Here is a 22,016-nt window from a genome sequence, read left to right on the forward strand (position 1 = left end):
GCCTACCTCTGCCTTGAGGTACTGTCCCTTTTTTTTTTTTTTTTTTTCACACTCTGTTGCCCAGGCTGGAGTGCCGTGGCACGATCTCTGCTCACTGCAAGCTCCGCCTCCTGGGTTCACGCTGTTCTCCTGCCTCAGCGTCCCGAGTAGCTGGGACTACAGGTGCCCACCACCACACCCGACTAATTTTTTATATATTTTTAGTAGAGATGGGGTTTCACCATGTTAGCCAGGATGGTCTCGATCTCCTGACCTCGTGATCTGCCCACCTTGGCCTCCCAAAGTGCTAGAATTACAGGCATGAGCCTCCACACCCGGCCGGTACTGTCCCTTTTTTATTTAAATCATTTGTGTCTAGATTTTTCTCTGGCCCCAAGTGCACCACCAGTGTTGCCTCAGTTTCATTATTACAAATAATTTACATCAGGGATGTTGAATCAAGAAAATAAAATGACAAACAGAAATGACTTATATGTTTTAAAAACTATGAAAAAGGAACCGATATATGTTTGGGATTCAATTCAAAATGATCCTGCAGAGTTAGGGGGTGGGGTGTGGGTGGGGTCTACATGAAACAAGGCTAGCCATCACTAGCTGGTGGTTATATGTCTGGGTGATAGATGCATGGGGGTTAATATTGATCTCTCCGCTTTTACCTGTACATTAGATTGTTTTAATCAGAAAATGAACAAATAAAACTGGGGAAAAAAGAATAGTAGATAAGGAAGCAAAGAGCTTAGGCAAAACTTGTGAATTTCCCCAGATAATTGGAGAAGGAGGGTGAGGTCAGTGTATTGCTGTGAATTCTGTAAATGACGCATTGTGCTTTCCAGGCAATACCCTTCTTGTCTATATACCCTCTTGTCTTGTTTCTTGTGTGGTGTGTGCAGCAGTACTTGACATTTTGCAGATACCTTTTGCTTGTTTATAATTCTCAGGACCGCTCTTAAGGTAGCTCATTACTGCAGTATTCATCTTATGTAGAAGGGTCATTTGTACAGGGGAAACCACAAAGGAAACTGAGCCCCAGAGAGGCAAAGGCCTTTGCCAAGGTCAGATAGGGGCCCTGTGACCGAGGTGTGCAGGACAACCCTTGCTGCCCCATGGCTGCTGTCCGCAGTGCTGCCCTCATGGGCCTGGCTTCCTTCCCAAGATCTCTCCTGTCTACTTCCCAGGTGACACTGCCTTCACCACTTTTTGGGAATCTACCATAAGCCCATGAATCAAGAAAGATACATGGTTTAGACTTGAGCAGTTATTTTTCCATTGTTTAGTAGGTTTGTAAATTTCAAAATATTAGTCTCTTAAAATTATATTACTTTTTTTTTTTTTTTTTTTGAGACAGAGTCTCTGTCACCCAGGTTGGAGTTCAGTGATGTAATCTCAGCTCATGGCAACCTCTGCCTCCTAGGTTCAAGTGATTCTCATGCCTCAGCCTCCTGAGTAGCTGGGATTACAGGCACATGCCACCATGCCTGGCTAATTTTTTTGTAGTTTTAGTAGAGATGGGGTTTCACCGTGTTGGCCAGGCTGGTCTTGAACTCCTGGCCTCAAGTGATCTGCCTGCCTTGGCCTCCCAAAGTGCTGGGATTACAGGCGTGGACCGCTGCACCAGCCTATACTACTATTTTTTTCATCTCCTTCCGCAATATCAGTGTTTGATGATGGATGCAGCCTCATCAGTTAGGAAGCTTGGTAGAATACTGCACCCACCAGATGATGAGCCTGGGTGTCTATGGATGCCCGCTCTCTCAAGGGCACACAGAAATAGGCAACATGTGCTTTTCTTGATGGCTCTAGGAAGTCAGAATATTCATGTAAAATAATCCTGGGGCCTAGATCTTTTAGGGGAATGCATTAACTCCTTCAGTATGACACAGTGTCCTAAAACTAATTACCATGCTATAATGCCAAGTTTTTAAACCTCCCAATGTATATTTTAACTAATTTAACCAAATCCAAATTTAACTCATTCCACTGAAAGGCATTGTTTTTCTGTAAGAAGGTAGGACTCGATGGTCCCTAAAGTTCCTTCCAGCTCTGCCAGTCTGTAGTCTGACAGTCTTGATTCTGTAACCCTCCCAAGAAAACACAAGAGTTTTAGGCACTTTTGTTTCTTTGAGGATAACCCTGTGTGTACTCCACTCTTCTGATATCTTTCTGGACTCCTCAGATCCTTGTAAAATTGATTCTGTTTATTGGAGGTGAAATTCATCGGGTGATTCCTGTGTACAATGTAAAAGTTCTGTCATTACTGAACAGCCATAAAAAGCCTTTAAATCTCCATAAAGCAGCTGTTAGATGAGAAAACTTAGCCCCTTAAAGCTTTTTAAATGAGCACAGTACAAAAAGAAATGAAGGTGCTGCTGAATGTCAAACTGATGAGTACTATAGCTGGAGGGTATAGATGCAAATAGTACTCATGAATGTGGATCACAAAACGAAGCTAAATTCTTACTATTCAGATGTGATTTGTTCAGGTGCCCTAGGATTTATGCATTTGGACACCTTCTGCATATAAGGCACTGTTCTGCATTCTTGATGGGGTGGGGACAGAGAGGTATAAGACACAGTCTTTATCATGAAAGAGCTGAGCACAGTTAACTATAAAAGCAAAGCACGTGACATGTATCTTAGAAGGGCTCCTGTTAAGTACCGCAGGAGGTCAGAGTAGGGATGTCAGGGGAAGCTACGTGGAGGGCTGGCTTTTAGCTGGGCTTGGATAAATGCTTAGAATGTGGACAAGTGGAGATTAGAGAAAAAGAGGTCATTCCAGATGGAGAAAACTTACCAGGAGCAAAGCAAGATAAGGCTCAGTGTGTTTTTTCTATTTCAGGTAGAAATGTAAATCTACAAGTTGAGGTCTGTTGAGGTCATTTAAAAATCTATCATTTTTCAGGCTGGGCACTGTGACTCACACCTGTAATCCCAGCACTTTGGAAGGCCGAGGCTGGCAGATCACCTGAGGTCAGGAGTTCGAGACCAGCCTGGCCAACATGGTGAAACCCCGACTCTACCAAAAAATATAAAAATTAGTCAGGCACGGTGGCGCATACCTGTAGTCCCAGCTACCGAGGAGGCTGAGGTGGGAGAATCGCTTGAGCCTGGGAGGTGGTGGTTGTAATGAGCCAAGATTATGCCACTGCACTCCAGCCTGGGCAACAGAGTGATACCCTGTCTCAAAAAAAATACATATATATATATATATGTTTTTATATATATGATATATAATTTTTCATAAATTCTTTTCATTATCTAATATCACTGAAATCCCATCGTACAATTAAGATACATGCAAATGTATGTCTGTTAGGTATTTACCATATGGAAAAACTAAAATAATCAAGAAAGGAAATTCAGTAGGTGGTTGACAGTTTAAATACAAATCACAAATGACATCTTTTTAAATATAACGTAGCTTATTTTTAAAGGTGTCACTTACTTTGCAAAGGATAAGGAGAAGTGTTATTAAGAGTTTACTAGGTTGGAATGGCTAGTGTTTACGAGAGAGAGTTTAGCACAAGACGGAGTGAGACAAGATGCCTGGGGTCTGTTTTGAATGCAGCAACCAATGGTGTATGGAACAGTGAAAAAATTACTTCTTTCTATGCTTGTTTTCTACTTGGTATCTTTAAGAACGGGCTATTTAGGAGCAAGGAGCCTAGCAGAAAGCATCTGTCAGTCTTCTAAAACTTTACCTACAAAAGTTTTACTGGCTTGTGTCCCACCAGTGTGTTTGAAAGTCAGAAAGTATATTGGCCACAAGCACCTGTAGGTGGCTGAGGTGTGACTGTAGTCACCCGTGAGTCATGTTTTCAGTATGTATGGAAATTCCTTATTTGGACTTGATTTCAAACATAGAAGGGCCTTTTACAGGTGAAGGAACTGAGATTCAGATACATCAAGAGTCTAGCCTCGAGCTTCTGTTCAGCGTTCTTCCCAAAACGATTGTTCCCTTCTGGTGTGGGACTCTAGAGCAAGGATTGAAAACTGTGGCCCAAACTGTGGGCCAAATCCAGCCACCATCTGTCTTTTTTAAATCAAGATTTCCTGGAAAACAGCCAAACCCATTTATTTGGTATTGCCTATGTCTGCTTCCATGCTGCAGTGGCAGAGTTGAGTAGTTACAACAGAGATTGCATGGCCAGCAACACCTAAAATATTGATGAACTGGCCCTTTACAGAAGACATTTGATGTTCTCTGCCTGGCAACCTTGTATACCCGGTGTTCAGTAAGCTTGGAATTGTAGGTGCAATGTAGGATGCAGGCTTAGAAAACAGTCCCCCTGCTCTCAAGGAATTATTTGCACTTTGGATGACAAGGCGTGTTTAAGACACGTGGAAGGAACAATAACCAGTTATGTAAGAGAACAGACAGGTTCTGGACTGCAGGCTATATTTTCAGACCAACCAGCATAGTTACGAAAACAGCATTAACATAACAAAATACAGCTAAGTAAAAGAAATGATTTATTTGCACTTTGGATTATACAGTTCTTCATTCATTGATTCAGAAATTATTGCCAGTCTGCTCATGTGCCAGGCATTGTTCTAGATGATAGGGCACTGCATCTCTGAGTGCCAAAGTTCGTATCCTTGCTGGTGGAAGGCAACGTCCTCTTGCTTTATGCCATGACACAAACTAAGCTCCTGCTTTGACTATAGACAGCTAAATCTTAAAAGAAAACTTTTCAGTCATTTTCGTTTTCTCTTCGAGTACTTTAATTCCGTTAAAACCTAAGCCACCAGATCTCTTCCTTGGCCTTAATCCAAAACTCTGCTGAGGAAGAAGATTCCTTGGTTCACTGAGAATTGTTTCATAATCCATTCATTTCATAGCCCCACATTTGCTACCCAAAAGTGGGGACCTAAATCTGTACAGATTTGGGTGTTCAAAGCCCATGGCCTGCCCAAATAGAGAGTATCACCTTTCTTGTGTTTATCTCACAACTTTTGCTGAAAGTCTCTCCATCTTTGTGAACGTGAACTTCTCGATTTGTGAGGCTGTCACTGGTCAATTGGGTCATTAATCCTACAGCAGGCAAGACACAGAATTTCCTCTCAGCTCCAGGTCTCCTCACTCCTAACCCTCTTAGAACACACTCTGCAGCAATCCTTGGAATCTTTAATGGTAGCCTTTTGGGACTTTAAAAAATACGTTTACGATCTCTCAAGGTTACATCCTTAACAGAAACAAAAAGATGCTAATCAGGGAGACATCAATTTGGTCTTATTTGTCACCCAACTAAAACAGTGTACTTTCTTGGTTTTGTTTTATTGACTGGATGAATTATAAATACAGACATTCAGTTCGGGAAGCCTCTGAAGCAAGATGAAGAAAACAGTATGAAACTCCAGAGAAAGCAGTTTGAGGCTTGTCCTCAGGGGCTTCAAGGACCGGGAGAAGTCACTGTATTCCGACATCTTGCTTCCGTCTCCACTTCCTCCCACAGTGTTTAATGCTGCTGTGAATTTGTTTCGAAGGAAGCCTATGGACATTTTTTTTTTTTAATTTTGTACATGAGCCTCAGGAGCAGCCTTGACGGCTAAAAGACTTCATAAACAAGAAGTGTGAAGGGACTGCATGGAAGTGCTGGGGGCAAGTCTCAGCCCTCGGCCTTTGTTGGAAGGTGTGGGGCATGCAGACACATGTGCACCTTCGCACACATGCATCTGTGCATAAATATCTGTGTTTGCAGGAAAGAAAAGATAGGGTTGTGGGATGTCCCCAGAAGCCACAAGGATTCCAGAGTTTTAGTACCAGGTGAAAGAGCCGCTTCCTCCCACACTACCTCTGGGAGATACCCTTCTGTAGACCTCTGTAGCCCAGTACCCTCAAGAGCTCCTGGAGACAGACAGCCCGGAACAGTCCTAGGGAAGCAGCGTGGGCCTGTGGCAAAAGCCTGGACTGCGAGGTCAGCAGGATTGGAATCCAGTTCTTGACTCCCAAGCAGGTGCATAATGTCCCTGAGCCCTCCTTTCCTTATCTGTAATATTGAGAACCCATTTCTGGGCTCTTTTGACTGTTAATGAGACAACGTGTGAATACATGGCACAAGAAGGTTAACTGCTACGAGTTACTGTCCCCACTCTGCCTCACTGCTGAGCTGCCAGCCTGTCCATCTGAGAGGGACTGTGTAGGAGCTGTGGGTGCAGCCAGCACAACTGCCTGCAGAGCCACGCAGGGCACTGACAGTGAAGGCCTGTGAGGGGTGCCCTTCAAGGCCACCTCCGTTTTCTTATTTCCTGGGAGATTTACTTCCGTGCTCCTGCTTCCCCTCCCTGAAGCTTTGCCTGCTGTCCATATTTGGAGGGGATTAATAAGATGAGCACTGGGGAGGGGAGGAGCCATCACTCCAGCAGGAATATTCCCAGCGGCTGAGTCACGGCACTTTATTTTCAGTGTGAACGACTGAGAAATCAAAGAGCCCTAAAAGAGGAGGAAGTTTCAGGACAATGTTTTTAAAAGATAAAAAAACATCAACAGCATGGTGGCTGAGTGGAAAATAATAGAAGGGGCTTGAGGAGACTGGAAATTCCAGTTTGTGTAAGGGCGCACAGTGCTGTAATACAGAGTCCCTACCTCTCTGCAGTCCCCGGATGTGAATTCCCAGGCTGCACTCACACCTGAGCAAAGCAGAGGCTGGGCCTTACTAGGTTCTGGCTGCGGGCTGGATCTCAGCTGCAGGGTGCGAGTTTCGGATACTGGTGTTTCCTAGCCTCCTCCACACCTTATGTAATCGGAGGTGAAAAGGTCCAGCCTCGTTTGCAGCTGTGGTTCTTCTGTCCCAGGAAGCCAGGAAGCATAGATTTTTGTATTATTTGCCTCCACTTCTCCCTCCCGCAGCGTGCCACTGTGCACATATGTTTTCTGTTTTCCTGAGCCACGGCAAAGCACAAGCAATTGCCCATTGTAAACACACCTCTGCGTGTCAACACACACCTGGCTGCACTGGAGTGACCAACTTTCTGCTTCTAGGTAATGGCTGGTCTAGAATGGAGGAGGAGGAGAAAAAAAAACCAAGCAGCAGATGGCCCCCTGAACGTTGCAAACCGTGTTTCTCTAAGCAGGGTTTCTCAACACTCTTGATATTTGGGCCAAATAGTAATTTGTGCGGTTGCTTAGTATATTGTAAGATATTTAGCAGCATCCCTGGCCTCTACCTACCAGATGCTAGGAGCACCCTCCACCCCAGCGTGACAACCAGAAATACCTCCAGATATTGCCAAATGCCCCCAGTTCAGAACCGTATTTGTAAAGCTTAGTAGCACCTTTTTATTTCGTATGGTACTTTGCGTGTTTTGTTGCTGAACTGGAAATAAACATATTAATTTTTAGGTAATAAATTTCAACAAATGTAACAGGGACACGCAGCCTCTCCATTGGTAATTATACCCATGGGACTGTCATTTCCAGGCCTTCTTTAAAATTCCACTTGGGCAGTTAAAACAACGTAAAATGACTTTCTTAGAGGCTTTCCTGAAATTTAAATTAACCATAATCATTACATATTCCCTATGTCAATAATTTGACTTGCCTACTCAAGTTTTTTAAGCATCAGTTTTGTCTAGTGTGGTTTTTTTCTTTAGAAACCACGTTGGTGATGTGTGAATTGCCCATCTTTTTACAATCTCTGCTCAATAAGTTTATACAATGAGTCTCTGGTAAGAGACAGACGTGGGAGTGAAAATATTTCTCCTTAACCACAGGAAGGGATTTTTTACAATGCCTTTAGCTGCGGATACCAAGGGTACCTCACCCAGCAGGAAGGCGAGGGAACTATACTTGGGCTAAACACTTTCATAAACTACTTCTCCTGGACAAGAAAATGCAAATAGTAGAAATTTCTTTAAAATATCCTTGTGCCTTGAGATAGAAGAAAGCCCTTTAGTTTAAGAAAAATGCACTTAAAATTAATACCTTGTGATCCAAAAACATTTTATACATATATGTTCAAGTGTTTTGAAGTGGAATGAACTTCTATTTATAGAGTGTGGTGCGCTTTATTATATAGTATTGTGCATTTACATTGATGATCAAAGAACACTGTATCTATGCAGACATGGATTCCGAAAAGGCTGAAAAATTCCAGGTGAGCCGTGACAGCAACCTTTAAAGGATCTAGAAAAACCTAAGGAGGATCTGCCTTTTATTTAATAGAAATCTTAGAAACAAAAATAACTGACATGGCTTGAATGTCAATTGTTTAAAAAAAAAAAAAAAGGAAAAAAATCTGTTGTGTGGTCAGGCAGTTATTTTTATCATCTAGGCATCGTTTTTACCAAAGAAACAAAACAATCGATAATGTTATAAAAGCCACTTATACTCTGAGCTTGAAACAACTGCTTTATGCCACAAATTCCTACTGCTATCTCCGTTAGTGACTGAGTAATTCAATATGTCCTGAATGTCAACATATTTTTATTACTCAGCTAAAGTTGGCTTTGCTGGATTAAATGTCATTTAAAATGATCGATTGGCAGCTTGTTTGGGGTTGTTTTCACATTTATGAAAGGAAAAAGTTCGCCGGATACAAATGTTCTTGAAGCTCACGGGGAAACGGCGTTCTCTGAAAGCCCTGCCCTTCCTTTGCCATCTGATAAGTAGATAACATTCTAGGTCCCGGTTTGATGCCTCCGAAAAACCAACATGGTAGCCCAGCGCAGGTTAAGCCCTTACATGGAGAAATGGTCTGGTTCACATTTCACTGTTTGGTGAGTAGTGGAACGTACCATTACAGTAAAAGAGAAGCAACAGAAACATGCAGTGAAAACCCCCATGCTTGTGGATGGAAAACTCTCCGCTTTGTTTTAGCTCTACGGTAGGCTTCTGAGTGGGGTGCCTTCCGCCTGGAGTCAGGAGGGCTGCCATGATGTCAGTCACCTTCATATGGGCAAAATGTCTTTATATCAAACTGTAAAAGACAACCAGGTAGTTTCTTAATTGCTGAAATTTATTAAAATAAACACACTAGAAAATCACATTCCCAATCCAGAGGAATCCAATGGTGTCGTTGGCCTATTTGCAGTGAAAATGATTGTAAACCTATAGGGAGACATGGGAGGGGTTGCACACACACTGCCTTTGTTCCTCCTGATTTACTGGCTTTTTTTCCCCTGTAGATACAGTCTCACTCTGTCACTCTACTGCCCAGGCTGAGCGTAGTGGGTTGATCATGGCTCACTGCAGCCCCAAACCCCTGGGCTCCAGCAATTCTCCCATTTCAGCCTCCCAACTAGCTGGGATTACACACATGTACCACTACGCCCGGAAAAATTTTAAATTTTTTGTAGAGATGAGGTCTCGTTATGTTGCCCAGGCTGGTCTTGAACTCCTCCTGGGCTTTCAAGCAAGCGTACCGCCTCTGCCTCCCAAAACTTTGGGATTATAGGTATAAGCCACCACGCCCAGCCCTAATTTACAGGCACTTTATGTGATAAGATTTGATTTTGTCAGATGTTTTCCAGTTGGAAGAGATTATGGAAAATTAAAATATATCTGCCATTTGATCGTAGGAGAAACACTGAAATATTAAGCCACAGCTGAGTTCTGGCCTTAGTCCTTTTGAGGCTGCTCTGACAAACTTGCCATAGACTGGGTAGTTTATACCCAGTAGACACGGACTGCTCCACAGTTCTGGGGGCTGGGAAGATCAAGGCCCTGGCAGATGAGGCATCTGGTGAGGGCCCACTTTCTGGTTCATAGACAGCATCTTTTTCTGTGTCTTCACTTGGTGGAAGGGTGAGGGGTCTCCCTCAGGCCTCTTTTAAAAGGGCACTAATCCCACTCACAAGGGTGGAGCCCCCAAGACCTAATCACCTCCCAAAGGTACCTTGGCAGTTAGGATTTCAACAGATTAATTTGGGGAGGACATGAAGATTCAGACCACAGCAGATCTCTATTTTCCCTTTATAGTGAAAGTGACTCAAGACAAGAAGATGCTTGCAAGGGAAAAAGACACTTTGCCACTTTTTACTGCTTTGCCTAGAAACTAGAATCATCTTCCTTCAAATACCTTAAAAATGAGCTAGATTGGCCGGGCGCGGTGGCTCAAGCCTGTAATCCCAGCACTTTGGGAGGCCGAGATGGGCGGATCACGAGGTCAGGAGATCGAGACCATCCTGTCTAACATGGTGAAACCCCGTCTCTACTACAAAAATACAAAAAAAACTAGCCGGGTGAGGTGGCGGGCGCCTGTAGTCCCAGCTACTTGGGAGGCTGAGGCAGGAGAATGGCGTGAACCCGGGAGGCAGAGCTTGCAGTGAGCCGAGATCTGGCCACTGCACTCCAGCCTGGGCGACCAAGTGAGACTCCGTCTCAAGAAAAAAAAAAAAAAAAAGAGCTAGATTATTCTCAGTCTACAGTAGGACACTGATTTCTCAAGGTACTTATGATGCTCGGGTTACTCATCTTCTCCACACCCCCCACCTCAGCCTGCCCTCTGGCAATACAGAATGCAGCCATGGCAAGATGGGGTGGGCAATAGAAGTGTCTGGACAGCTTCTGTTGTTAGAATGGAGTTCACACTCCAGAACTATGGTGTCATTGTTTTAAGAAGGAGGCCACTTGTCCTTTTCCAAAACACAATCAGTGACATACTACATTAATGTTTAAACACAGATAATACAGAAGAAAGGATACCATAAGGGATACTAAAGATTTAGGGTCGCTGTACGTTTAATGGTAGTTCCTTGAAAGATTAAGCTTCTGGAAAATGCCACATTTTTCTGCCGGTGTCTTCTGCTGTTCAAAGAGAATGCTGTAGTTCAGAAAAGGTACACTGAGCAGGTGTACTTTGTTCTGCAAAGCCCTAAGATTTTACGAACGTATACCCATTAACGAGTTTCTCTGAGACTAGAAATTGCAGTGGGAAGTGTGTCATAGCATGGACTCTGGGGTCATACAGAGCCAAGAATCCTGTGTGTCATTCATAAGCTGTGTCCTTCTGAGTAAATCATCAAACCCTCCCAGCCCCAGCTTCCTGGTCTATAAAATAGGAATAGCAACAGCACCTGCCTCATAAGGTGGCATAAGGGTCAGATGTAACCAGGCTTGTCGAAGCCACAGCACAGTACCCACAAATAGCACCCACTAAATACCGTTGTTATTTTTATTACTTTCTCTTCCCTCCCATTATCACTAATACAGTAATCCTGTAAAGTAAGTGCTGTTATTCCCATTTCATAAGTGAGGCAACGGAACCTCAGGAAGATTAACAAACATGTTCAGGATGGCCCAACTGAATTCCCCTTGTAAATATACCCCCAGAGAAGGGTGTATGTCTTTCTCTGCAATGCAGATGTATTGGCTGTAATATATTCCAAGTCTCAACTGGACACTCCCCTTTCAAATGTGCCAGGCCCAGACCTCGCCCAAAGTGAAAAAGAAAGAACACTGTAGTGCAGGAGTCCAGAGTGCAAATCCCTGTGACCTCAGGCAAGTTATTTCAACCTCTCTGAGGATCAGAAATAATACAGGTAAAGTGCTGAGTTCATACTTGGCATTTAGTAATGGATCTTCCATCACCAGCCATTCTGACGAGTGCCTATAAAAAGTGCGCATTTCCAGAATCATGCAGTGAACACCTGGAAATTGATGTTGCTTCTCCTCATCTGGAGGCCAGTTAATCTTTAACTCAACCTAGAAGGCACACATCTGTCCCCAGCTACCTCTCCAGGTTCTGCTGGGGGGCAACCATACACTTTCATTGCACACATCCAGAAAGTCATAGAACAAGGGGAAGGTGCACATCACATCGTCGTCTTTTTTTTTTTTTTGGCGATGGAGTCTCGCTGTGTTGCCCAGGCCGGAGTGCAGTGACACGATCTCGGCTCACTGCAACTTCCGCCTCCTGGGTTCAGGCGATTCTCCTGCCTCAGCCTCCCAAGTAGCTGGGATTTCAGGCACACGCCACCATGCCTGGCTAATTGGTTATATGTTAGTACAGACGGGGTTTCGCCACATTGGTCAGGCTGGTCTCAAACTCCTGGCCTCAAGTGATCCACCCGCCTCAGCCTCCCAAAGTGCTGGGATTACAGGCATGAGCCACCACACCCGGCCATGTCTTCTCTTTTAATTTACAAACCCACAGCTGAAAGCCAAGGCCCAACACCATGCCTAGGCCATATTAAATCACTTAACACTTAATAAATATCCATTGCCTGACTGAGTGTTCAAACATCAGTTCTGCAAATGGAGAAAGTGATTTTTGCACTGGGCTGCTTTCTGCCATGATCCATTGTATCAAAACATTTTTTAAAAGCCTCCAAAGTGTGATAGAATGAGCATATCTGTATTTCTTTTTAAAACCATGCTAGCCACAGTTCCCACAGAGTCACCAAGCCACATAATTTTTCTTTTCCCACCATTTTTCACTCCTCACTCGTTTTTGCTGTGTTTTTAGCCTACCCCAGCCTTCTCATCTTTATCCATCCGTCTCCCACCAACACCAGGCTAATCTTTTCACCCCACCACACAGCTCTCTCTGTAACATCAGGACCCTCTTTCCACCCTTTTCTCCTTCCAGGCTGCATTAACACACATTCAGAGCCCGTTCATTCACAGTTAGAACTTGCTTCCCGTCTTTCACATGGGCTCTGCCCAGGTTTAAGTTTGGGTCACGACTGTGGACTTCCGGGTCACTGTATCATCATCTGTGGAGGGAGGCTGTTGCCTGGATCATCTCTGAGGCCTCCAGTGGGTCAAAGGTCACACAACAGGACCTCCCTCCATCTCTCTGGGCCTTCATTCCTTCCCTGTAAAACAAGGAAGTTAGACAATCAGTCAACCCAAGCTAGGCAGAAGCAGTTGCTGGATTGTTTTTTGATTCTTCTGGTTAGTGACTCAACAAGAAACGTTTTCAACAGTGTTTTCTTGCCCTTTTCCTCTGTAGACTGTAGACTGCTTTGGGATTACGTCTATCAGTTGCTTTCTGACAGCCGGTACGAAAACTTCATCCGATGGGAGGACAAAGAATCCAAAATATTCCGGATAGTGGATCCCAACGGACTGGCTCGACTGTGGGGAAACCATAAGGTAAAAGGGCAGCAGATATCTGTTGCATAAACTAGTGCTGAAATGAAGTCTTTATCCCTGGATTGGAGGATAATCGTCTATCTTCTGCTTTTTACAGCTGCCCATACTTATGTAGTTTATTCCTTGCTAGGCAAGCAATTAGGCAGTTGCAAAGGGAAGGAAATAATTAAAGATGCATCTTTCCATGTGTTCCTGAGACCAGGTGCCCATTAACTCACATATCCTGGTTTACTGGGCTGCATCATGAGTGACTCTTGTTTCCACTCCCCTTGACCTGATCCCGCCACCTCCACTGTTGTTAGGAACTGGGTAAAAGGGAAGTACGGCAAGACTCTGTGACTCACAGGGGACCTTTGGGAAGTGCCACTTCTTTTCTGCTCAGTTAGAAACTCCCATGTTCCCCAAAGCCCATTTCTTCATAGGAAATACTTACATTCTGGCTGTAAAACATGCCCTTTATAAGCAAGCGATGCAAGAAGTTTGCCCCACAATTTTCCAAACTGAGAGGAGGGAATGGCATTGAATAAAGTCTTTTGCAGTAAGGAAGACTGCTCAAGTGTGGAGATGTAAAAAGTGGGTAGCCGTGATCCAGGCCAGCCGATAGGTGGACCTGAAGCAAAGCCTGATGTTGGCACGGTGGTGGCACAACCTCAATCTGCTGAGTGAGAAGGCAGAGAGGCCCAGCCAGGTGTGCCCAGACCTGCAGCCTTCTAAGAAGGCAGTGGGTAATGCAGACCATGACCAAATATGGCAAGGCCCCACTGACAGATACTTCCATGTGTGAGTCACTGAGAAAAATCCCTCTGCTACTCCCACATTGTACCATTGCCTCAGGCCCAGAACCACTGTATTCTTGCTTCCACAACAGGAATTTAAACAAAAAAATTGTCTTCCTTAAAACGACAGACCAGAAACACAAGTTTGAGAAAAGGTCATTGCAACAAAAAAAAAGAAATGCTGTGTGGGTCAGAAGGTGAAGGGTGACCCAGAGATAGGGGGAACCTGCAGGAAATTCCTTAGGCGGAGCAGAGAGCAGTCTTGGGAAAAGGAAATAAGGGAGGCTGCTATGGGATCTGTTTTATTAGCTAGGGCTCCAGGACTTCGGACAAAGGGTGATTCACCTTAGGAGTAAACCTTGGTGACAGGGAATATAAAAAAAGCTAAACGGTGGGGACAGATGTGCCTGGAAGGCAGCAGATTAGCAGGTAGCTTCCCAAACTGGCAGGGCCACAGGCAGCAGCTGAAGAGCTTTTATTTTAATAGCTCCCCCAGTGCCTTTTCTGAGGTTCATTTCATTGTGTCTTTGTGCTTTTTTTCTCCCTTCCTCCTTTGAACAAACAGAACAGAACAAACATGACCTATGAGAAAATGTCCAGAGCCCTGCGCCACTACTACAAACTAAACATTATCAGGAAGGAGCCAGGACAAAGGCTTTTGTTCAGGTAGCACTTCCTTTTTCTCCTTTCCTTCTTTTGGGAGGATGCTGTTTTCTTTAAAGAACGGGGAGTGGGGGGAGACTGTTAAGATCTCTACCTGCCTATCGGATACCCAAAGCCAATCATTGCTACAAACTGGATACCAGGTACTGGTTTCTTAGGATTTAAGGAAATTATTTTTTTACCTTACGTCTGTCCTGTAATAAAGCCAAAACTAAATGAACAGAATCTGACTCACCTTTAAAATAACGCAGTGATCAAATAATATTATGTAGCATTAAAGTCCGGTGTAGTTAAAAGCACAAAGTCAATGGCAAAACAAGGAATTAACCCTAGACTTCCAGGTTACCAACCCTGTAAGACAACTTTCTGAACCAGTATTTGTCAAAATGCAGGTAATGACCCACAGTGAGTCACGAAATAGATCGAATGGGTCCATCACAGCTTTTTTTTTTTTAATGAAATAAAAATAGGATAGAGCTGAAAATGCCAGACTGCATCACATGTAGCAAGAATGACAGTTGATTCATGAAAATGTTGTTCCAGGTGTGTATGTACGTGATGAGTCATGATGTAAAATACATTTCTATTTCTTATAATGCATCATAGTCAGAAAAGTCTACAAGCTGCTGTACTAGAATTTTTCTCTCCAGAATTCCTCATAATGAGTTATCCTCATAGATAACCAGTTAGCCTTCCACATAGATTGCAATTCCAAGTACTATGCAAGAGAGGAGAAAGAATTAGAAGAATGGGGGATCTGAAGGACCAGTCAGGAGATGTAGAAGTAGACCTCTGGTGCTGGTAGTAGTCATTAGTGGGGCCAAGTGCAGGTTGGTAGAAGTGACATCAACAAACACAACCTTGGGTGATGGGTTTTGGCAGGTGGGACAGAAGAGAGTGACAGATGGGGCTAGAGATGTAGATTGTGAATTATCTGTATACAGGTAGGAAGTGATACCTACCTGTATGTATCAGATGAACAGATGAGCATGTATGAACAGATGAGCTCACTGATATGATTAATTTATTGGAAAGAGCGGAGAACCTGGTCTTTAGCATTGGGAAGGAATGGTAACTTAGGAATAGTAAAAGCAATTAAGATCTTCAAAAGAAACGAGAAAGGCTATTCAAGAAAGGGAAACAGAATAGAAGGAATAAAAAAAAGAACCCTCCCTTCTCTGGCTCTACTGATGCCTTTTCTTCATCCTTCAACCTAAATGCAGTCCTTGGCTCCCTTTGTTCCCACTCTATATCTTTTTTGTGGATGAATTGATCCCAACACACAACTTCATTTATCACCTCAGTGGTTAGGCTCTTAAATCTCTACATCCAACTCTAAAATCTCCCTGAAATTCCAAATTTGAATGTCCAAGAGTTTATTGTAGGCTGTGTCCACTTAAGTGTCACATTTAAGTATTTCAGACGTGACACCTTCAAAACAGAAACTCATCTCAGATTAGAAATTCCACCCAGAGGCCGGGCGTGGTGGCTCACGCCTGTAATCCCAGCACTTTGGGAGGCCGAGGCGGGCGGATCACAAGGGCAAGAGATCGAGACCATCCTGGCCAACATGGTGAAACCCCATCTCTACCAAAAACACAAAATTAGCTGGGCGTAGTACCATACACCTGTAGTCCCAGCTACTTGGGAGGCTGAGGCAAGAGAATTGCTCGAACCCGGGCGGCGGAGGTTGCAGTGAACCGAGATCGCGCCACTGCACTCCAGCCTGGCAACAGTGTGAGACTCCATCTCAAGAAAAAAAGAAAAAATAAATTCCACCCAGAATTATTGAATTCTTTACTCATCAGAGGCATCACTGCTGTTTGAAGCAACCAACTTTGAAACTAGAGTTCCCTTTGACTCTTCCTGTATCCCAGTCATTGTGCTAGATTGACCATTGGCTCTTCAGCACCATTCCCACTCTATTCTGTGTTGCAGAGGCTAGAAGCCTGGGAACTACATTTCCCAGGGCTTTTTGCCAGAAGGTCCCAGGTTGGAGTCTTTCAATGACAAGCAGTTTCATGAGATCTGGGAGATGAGAAAAAGGCAAAGGCTTCCCTGGCAGTGGAAGCTGATGTCTGGACTTCATGATTCACATCGGGATTCACTTAACAATGTCTTTCTGTCTCTGGTCCACTCCTCTGCCTCATGAAACCATAATACAAACTGTCAGCTGCCCTACAACACTAATACGATTCCTTTAACTTTTGCCTTTTTAATACCTATACCCTCAAGGCTCAACCTCAAGTCTATTGCCCTGAATGAGGCCTTCTTCGGCTGCTCCAACACACATAGCTATCATCTTCCATCATCGCTTGGGTTCCTTTGGGCCCCCAAGGGATATGATTTGCTTTTGCTTTTTTCTTTTCTTTTCTTTCCTTTTTTTTTTTTTTTTTTTTTTTTTTAGACAAAGTCTTTCTCTGTCACCCAGGCTATAGCACAGTGGCACAATCTCAACTCACCGGAACCTCCACCTCCTGAATTCAAGCAATTCTCATAATAATCATGCCTCAGCCTCCCTAGTAGCTGGGATTACAGGTGCCTGCCACCATGCCTGGCTAATTTTTGTATTTTTAGTGGAGACAGGGTTTCGCCATGTTGGCCACTCTTGTCTCGAACTCCTGGCTTCAAGTGATCTGCCCACCTTGGCCTCCCAAAGTGCTTGGATTACAGATGTGAGCCACTGTGCCTGGCCAACTTGTTTGTTTTTCTAGAGACAGGGTCTCACTCTGTTGCCCAGGCTGGAGTGCAGTGGTGTGGTCATAGCTCACTGAAGCCTCAAACTCTGGGCTCAAGCAATCCTCCTGCCTCAGCCTCCAGAGTAGCTGGAGCAACTACATGATTTATATTTTTAATACAGGTTGAGTATCCCTTATCTGGAATGCCTGGGACCAGAAGTGTTTCCGATTTTTGGATTAGGGATGCTCAGCCTGTAATTAACATGTGTGAAGCCCTTCTCTCTGACAACTAGATTATAAGCTCCTAGAAGGTAGAGGATTCTATTTTTTATCATTCTGTATTACACCTTTCAATAAATGCTTGTTGACAGCCTGGTGTGGAATATCAGAAGCTTAATATGGGAAAGTCATCAAAAGAAGAAAGGGGTAGTTTAGGGGGCCAAGCACAGCACATCTGTGGAGCTGACTGAGAGGGGCTCCTTATTGACTTCGGATGTGGAGGGAGAAATTTTAGTTAGGGGATAAAAGAGGAGAAAGACTGCAGATGCTACAGATCATACTGCTGGAGAAGTTTGCCAACAATGAGCAGGAAAAGCAGTAGTAGCCAGAAGATTGATAGGCTTCCAACAAAAGATCTTCTGTAAGAGAAAGGAATAGTGCTCTTCGTGAGGGAGAGATTAGTCCTTTTTGAGGAAATGACTGTTAGAAGCCAGACTTGCCACAAAATGAAGGTTTCTTGGTGTAAGACCTAGTATGTAATCAAGTGAGGTGTTGAATTGTGAGTACTCTTCACAAGATGTTTCCGTGTTGAAGATGGATGTTTAAGTGTTGAAATCATGGACTAGTGCCATTAAGCAGCTCTTTGATGAGGAGGCAGAACACAAAGAATGAGTAGGACTCAACTCGTGAGAAGAGTCAGGAGGGCTCCAGATAAGGGAAAAGCTGAAGATGTGTAGGAGAGCGTGTGCCATAATTTATACAAGAGCCTAGACCGCTAGACTGCAGTGGGTTCATACTGGTGAACAGTGGAAAATAAGAGCTTCCTAGGTAAAGATGGTAGAAGAACCCGATGAGCAGAGCAAAAGGATGTACCCTTGACTTGTTGAGTGGTCCTTGTAGGCTTTTGCACGTGGATGAATGAGAGAAAATGTAAGTTCTAAGATAGTGGTACAGGGCAGAGTATATGGGGAGAGAAAAGTATGCAGGCACAGAGGGGGACTGGAAAGGGTGCTCCTACAGTGCAGGCGGAATATCTGCAACCAGGCTGCCTTCCTGAGCCATTGTAAATCATGGTCGAAACATGTCATTGATGTCACTTCCAGTTTAACCCATTGAACAGGAAGATGAGGCTTGCTGTACACCCCAGTTGCAAAGGTAGACAGACTAACGAAGGTTCATTGCTGTCATTTTGGGTGAATCCGTGATAACGTTGTAAAAGATTCTCTCTTTTTTTGCCTTCCTAATTTTCCAGAAGCTCCACTAAGTTGTCCTATTGTCAGCATTTTTCACTTAACATTTAACTATATCCTTTGAAATGTAAGTTTTGAATACCATTTCCTGGGCTCACAGTCTGGAATGGAAGTGGATATACAGCTCTCGTGAGTCTGTAAAATCTAATCCTGTAAAAGAAAGAAACATATATACATGGTCTGGACAAGGGCTTTCCTGTATGGTCATGCAGTAATACACCACACGGTCCCAAAGGGTGCTCACTACCTCACAGACATCCTAGACTTTTTTTTTTTTTTTAAATAATTAGGATTTCACTTTGTCACCCAAGTTAGAGTACAGTGGCATGATCATAGCTCACTGCAGCCTCAACCTCCTGGGCTTAAGGGATTCTCCCACCTCAGCCTCCCAAGTAACTAGGACTACAGGTGCACACCACCATACCCAGGTTATTGTGTTTCGTTTTGGTTTTTTGTTTTTTTTTTTTTTTTTTTTGGTAGAGGTGGGGTCTCGCTATGTTGCCCAAGCTGGTCTCAAACTCCCTAGGTTCAAGTTGTCTTCCCACCTTGGCCTCCTAATGCACTAGGATTATAGGCCTGAGCTACCATGCCTGGCCCTAGTCTTTTTAAATAATCATTTTGCCACTTTTTAGACAGTCAGAGAAAGGGGTACCTTTTCCTAATTTGCACTAAGTTAGCGTTAATCTCGGGGTTCAGTAGCTCTCCAGCTGTATAAGATGATGGAGACTTGCTTTATATACAGGCTGGAGTTCAGAGTGAAGACAGCTTTAGGAAAATGGAATCTCTTAACTCCTCCACTTCTTCCAAAGGTTTATGAAAACCCCAGATGAAATCATGAGTGGCCGAACAGACCGTCTGGAGCACCTAGAGTCCCAGGAGCTGGATGAACAAATATACCAAGAAGATGAATGCTGAAGGAACCAACAGTCCACCTCAGCGGGCCAGCAGCCCAGGGAGCCCCTGCCCACCAGGATTGCTGGAGGTGTGACGGAGCAGGCGGGCTGAGGAGAGTGGAAAAGGAAGCGACCCAGAAATGGCAGGGACACTTCTCTTGCAGACGAAGAGGGACCCTGGAGCACCTTGGACAAACCACCCAGCAAAGGCGGGGCTGGAATTCTGGCAGAGGGCATGAGCCTGGGACTCGCATGTCACGTTTCCTTCTCATTTGGAATCTCCATCTGTAATTCCTCACCCTCACCCTTCCACCGTTGTTAGTTTCATGGTGTTTTTGTTTTTATTTTAAGAACATGCAGTTTGACTCTTCATCATTCATCTAGGGGAAGACATCCAATGTTGTTTTCCTATGGAAATATATATCTATTATATATATATTTTTGGCAAATCTCACACAGTGCGGCAAGCCCAGCTGGTCAGGAAAGAGAATACTTGCAGAGGGGTTCAGGTTCCTCTTTTTCCTGCCACACGGATCAGGTTTGTTCCTGTTACTGTTGGGTCTTGGCTGAAAAAAAAAAAAAAATGCTTTTAAAAAAGATAAAATGAAAAGGAGAGCTCTCTTTTTCTCTCTCTTGCTCTGTTCTTCCCTTGGTCCCCTCTGTCCTCCCTCCCTGCCTGCTGTTGCGATTCAGATGCCTTCTGACAGAGTTCAGCCTCTTGGAGAGTCTTGGGGGTTGTTGGCACCTAAATAGAGTCAGGGACCTGGGTGCTTTGTGGCCAGCAGTACAGAATCCAACCCACATCCCAGCATTTGGCCACCCATCTGAGGGAGGCCAGAATCATCACAGATGCTGCTGTACTGCAGACAGATACATGCTAGTCCAGAGAGCCACCCCTGAGATGACTGTGAGAACCATGCGTCTAAGGCGTAAGATAAGGACGGAAGACCGTCCAAGTTACTTAGAAGGCCTCGGCAGTTGGGATTAGCTTGGGAGCGCTGCAAAGTGGAACATATGAAAAGACCACACAGGCCCAGCAGCCTAGAAACTGGGCAAAAATATTCTGCAGTGGAGATTGATTTTTCCAAAGCAGGTAACAGAGGCTGGTGAGGAGAGATCCTCTGTGCTCCATTCCAAAGGCCATCTTGCCGTCAGTTTCATGCCTTCGCCTGATTTTTTTTTTTTTTTTTTCAGTTCCTAGCCTTTTTTAAAGTTTCCTCGTCTCCACTGGACACAGAGCATTGGAGACGGAGGATCCCAAAGGGCAGTCTCAGTTGCAATCAGTGTTTGCCCAGCCTGGGCAGACAGGAAATTCCTCGGATCCATTACTTTTCTTTCTTTCATAGCTATGTCTCAGAAAGGACCCATTTGTGGCTCTTTTTCACCTCAAAATAAGATCGATGGTATCTTGTAAAATGAGGGTAGTGCCACTTCTTAGTATTTTTGATGATAACAGATATTTTTAGAAAGCTGTTTTAGATTTTTTTTTTTTTTTTTCCTTTTCTAGCCATCTAAATTGACTCTTCCAATATAGGTCTCAGAAATCCAATATTTGGAATACAATTTCTTTTAATCCAGATTAGATCTGCCTTACAAAGCACCCCCTCCTCGTTCCCCTCTGTTTCCTCCATTCAGCTGGGGGAGCAACTCACAGCTCCTCCAGGATACATATGTGCCCTCAGCAGCAGCTCCCAGGGAAGTTACCAGACCCCCGGGCTTCTCCCCAGCCTTTTCTGAGTTGAGTCAGACCCGTAGAGTTTGGGTCACACAGGCAAGAGGAATTTTCCCTGGGCCTTACTGACAAGGACACCAACCTAGGGTGCGAACAGATGGACTGTGGTTCAAGGACACTGGAATTGAACTGATCAAGGCTCTCTTCAGCCTTGGTCTGTCCCTGCCTCTTATCAGAGCACAGGTAGACACACGGGCGTAGCCAACCCACTCCTACTGTCACAGGTGCCCCACCATTCGACCTTCCAGGAGGTCAGGGGCCTTCTATGTGAGGTGAGCGGGTCTCAGTCTGCTTGAATGGTGATGAGATTCTGCCAGATTTCAGCACACTGCAGGTGTCTTTTGAGAGCGTTCAGTAGGACATGGTGATCCCTAATTCAGCCTCTAAGATGACTGGTATTTGATCTCAAATGCAGAGATTAAGCCAAATACCTGATGTATTATGAAAGCCACTGATTTTAAGAATGGACAGAAAGGGATTTGTACTGCATCCCTCTGTATGAATATGAAATCAGAGACCAGGGCATGATGTTGCTCGGGTTAGAGCCTGTCAGTCTGGCCTCTTCACCCAAGTGCAAGAACTCAGTCTCTTACTGCTCAAAGAATCTTACAGTTGAATTACGGAGGGAAATTCCCTTTTGCCCCAAGAGTTTCTATATTTAAAGCAATATCCCAGGAGAATAAGTTAGACTTAGGATGATACCTTCAGCCACTTGAAGAAGAAATAGAAGGCACTCATTCCAATATAGTCTTTATTTCCCATTCAGATA

The 22,016-nt window shown here is 44.2% G+C and overlaps 1 protein-coding gene across 1 annotated transcript in view; it reads left to right on the plus strand.

Moving 5' to 3' along the window:
* ETV6 (ETS variant 6) overlaps window positions 1-20,130 on the plus strand; it is a 243,730-nt gene extending 223,600 nt beyond the window's left edge. The window contains exons 6-8 of the mRNA XM_025402332.1: window positions 12,894-13,036; window positions 14,378-14,478; window positions 19,432-20,130. Of these exons, the coding sequence (XP_025258117.1) occupies window positions 12,894-13,036; window positions 14,378-14,478; window positions 19,432-19,537 (350 nt within the window). The 3' untranslated portion in view covers window positions 19,538-20,130. The remainder of the gene's footprint in view (window positions 1-12,893; window positions 13,037-14,377; window positions 14,479-19,431) is intronic.
* The last annotated feature ends 1,886 nt before the right edge of the window (window positions 20,131-22,016 follow it).

This window comes from Theropithecus gelada, chromosome 11, assembly GCF_003255815.1.
Source record: "Theropithecus gelada isolate Dixy chromosome 11, Tgel_1.0, whole genome shotgun sequence".
NCBI classification, from domain to species: domain Eukaryota; kingdom Metazoa; phylum Chordata; class Mammalia; order Primates; family Cercopithecidae; genus Theropithecus; species Theropithecus gelada.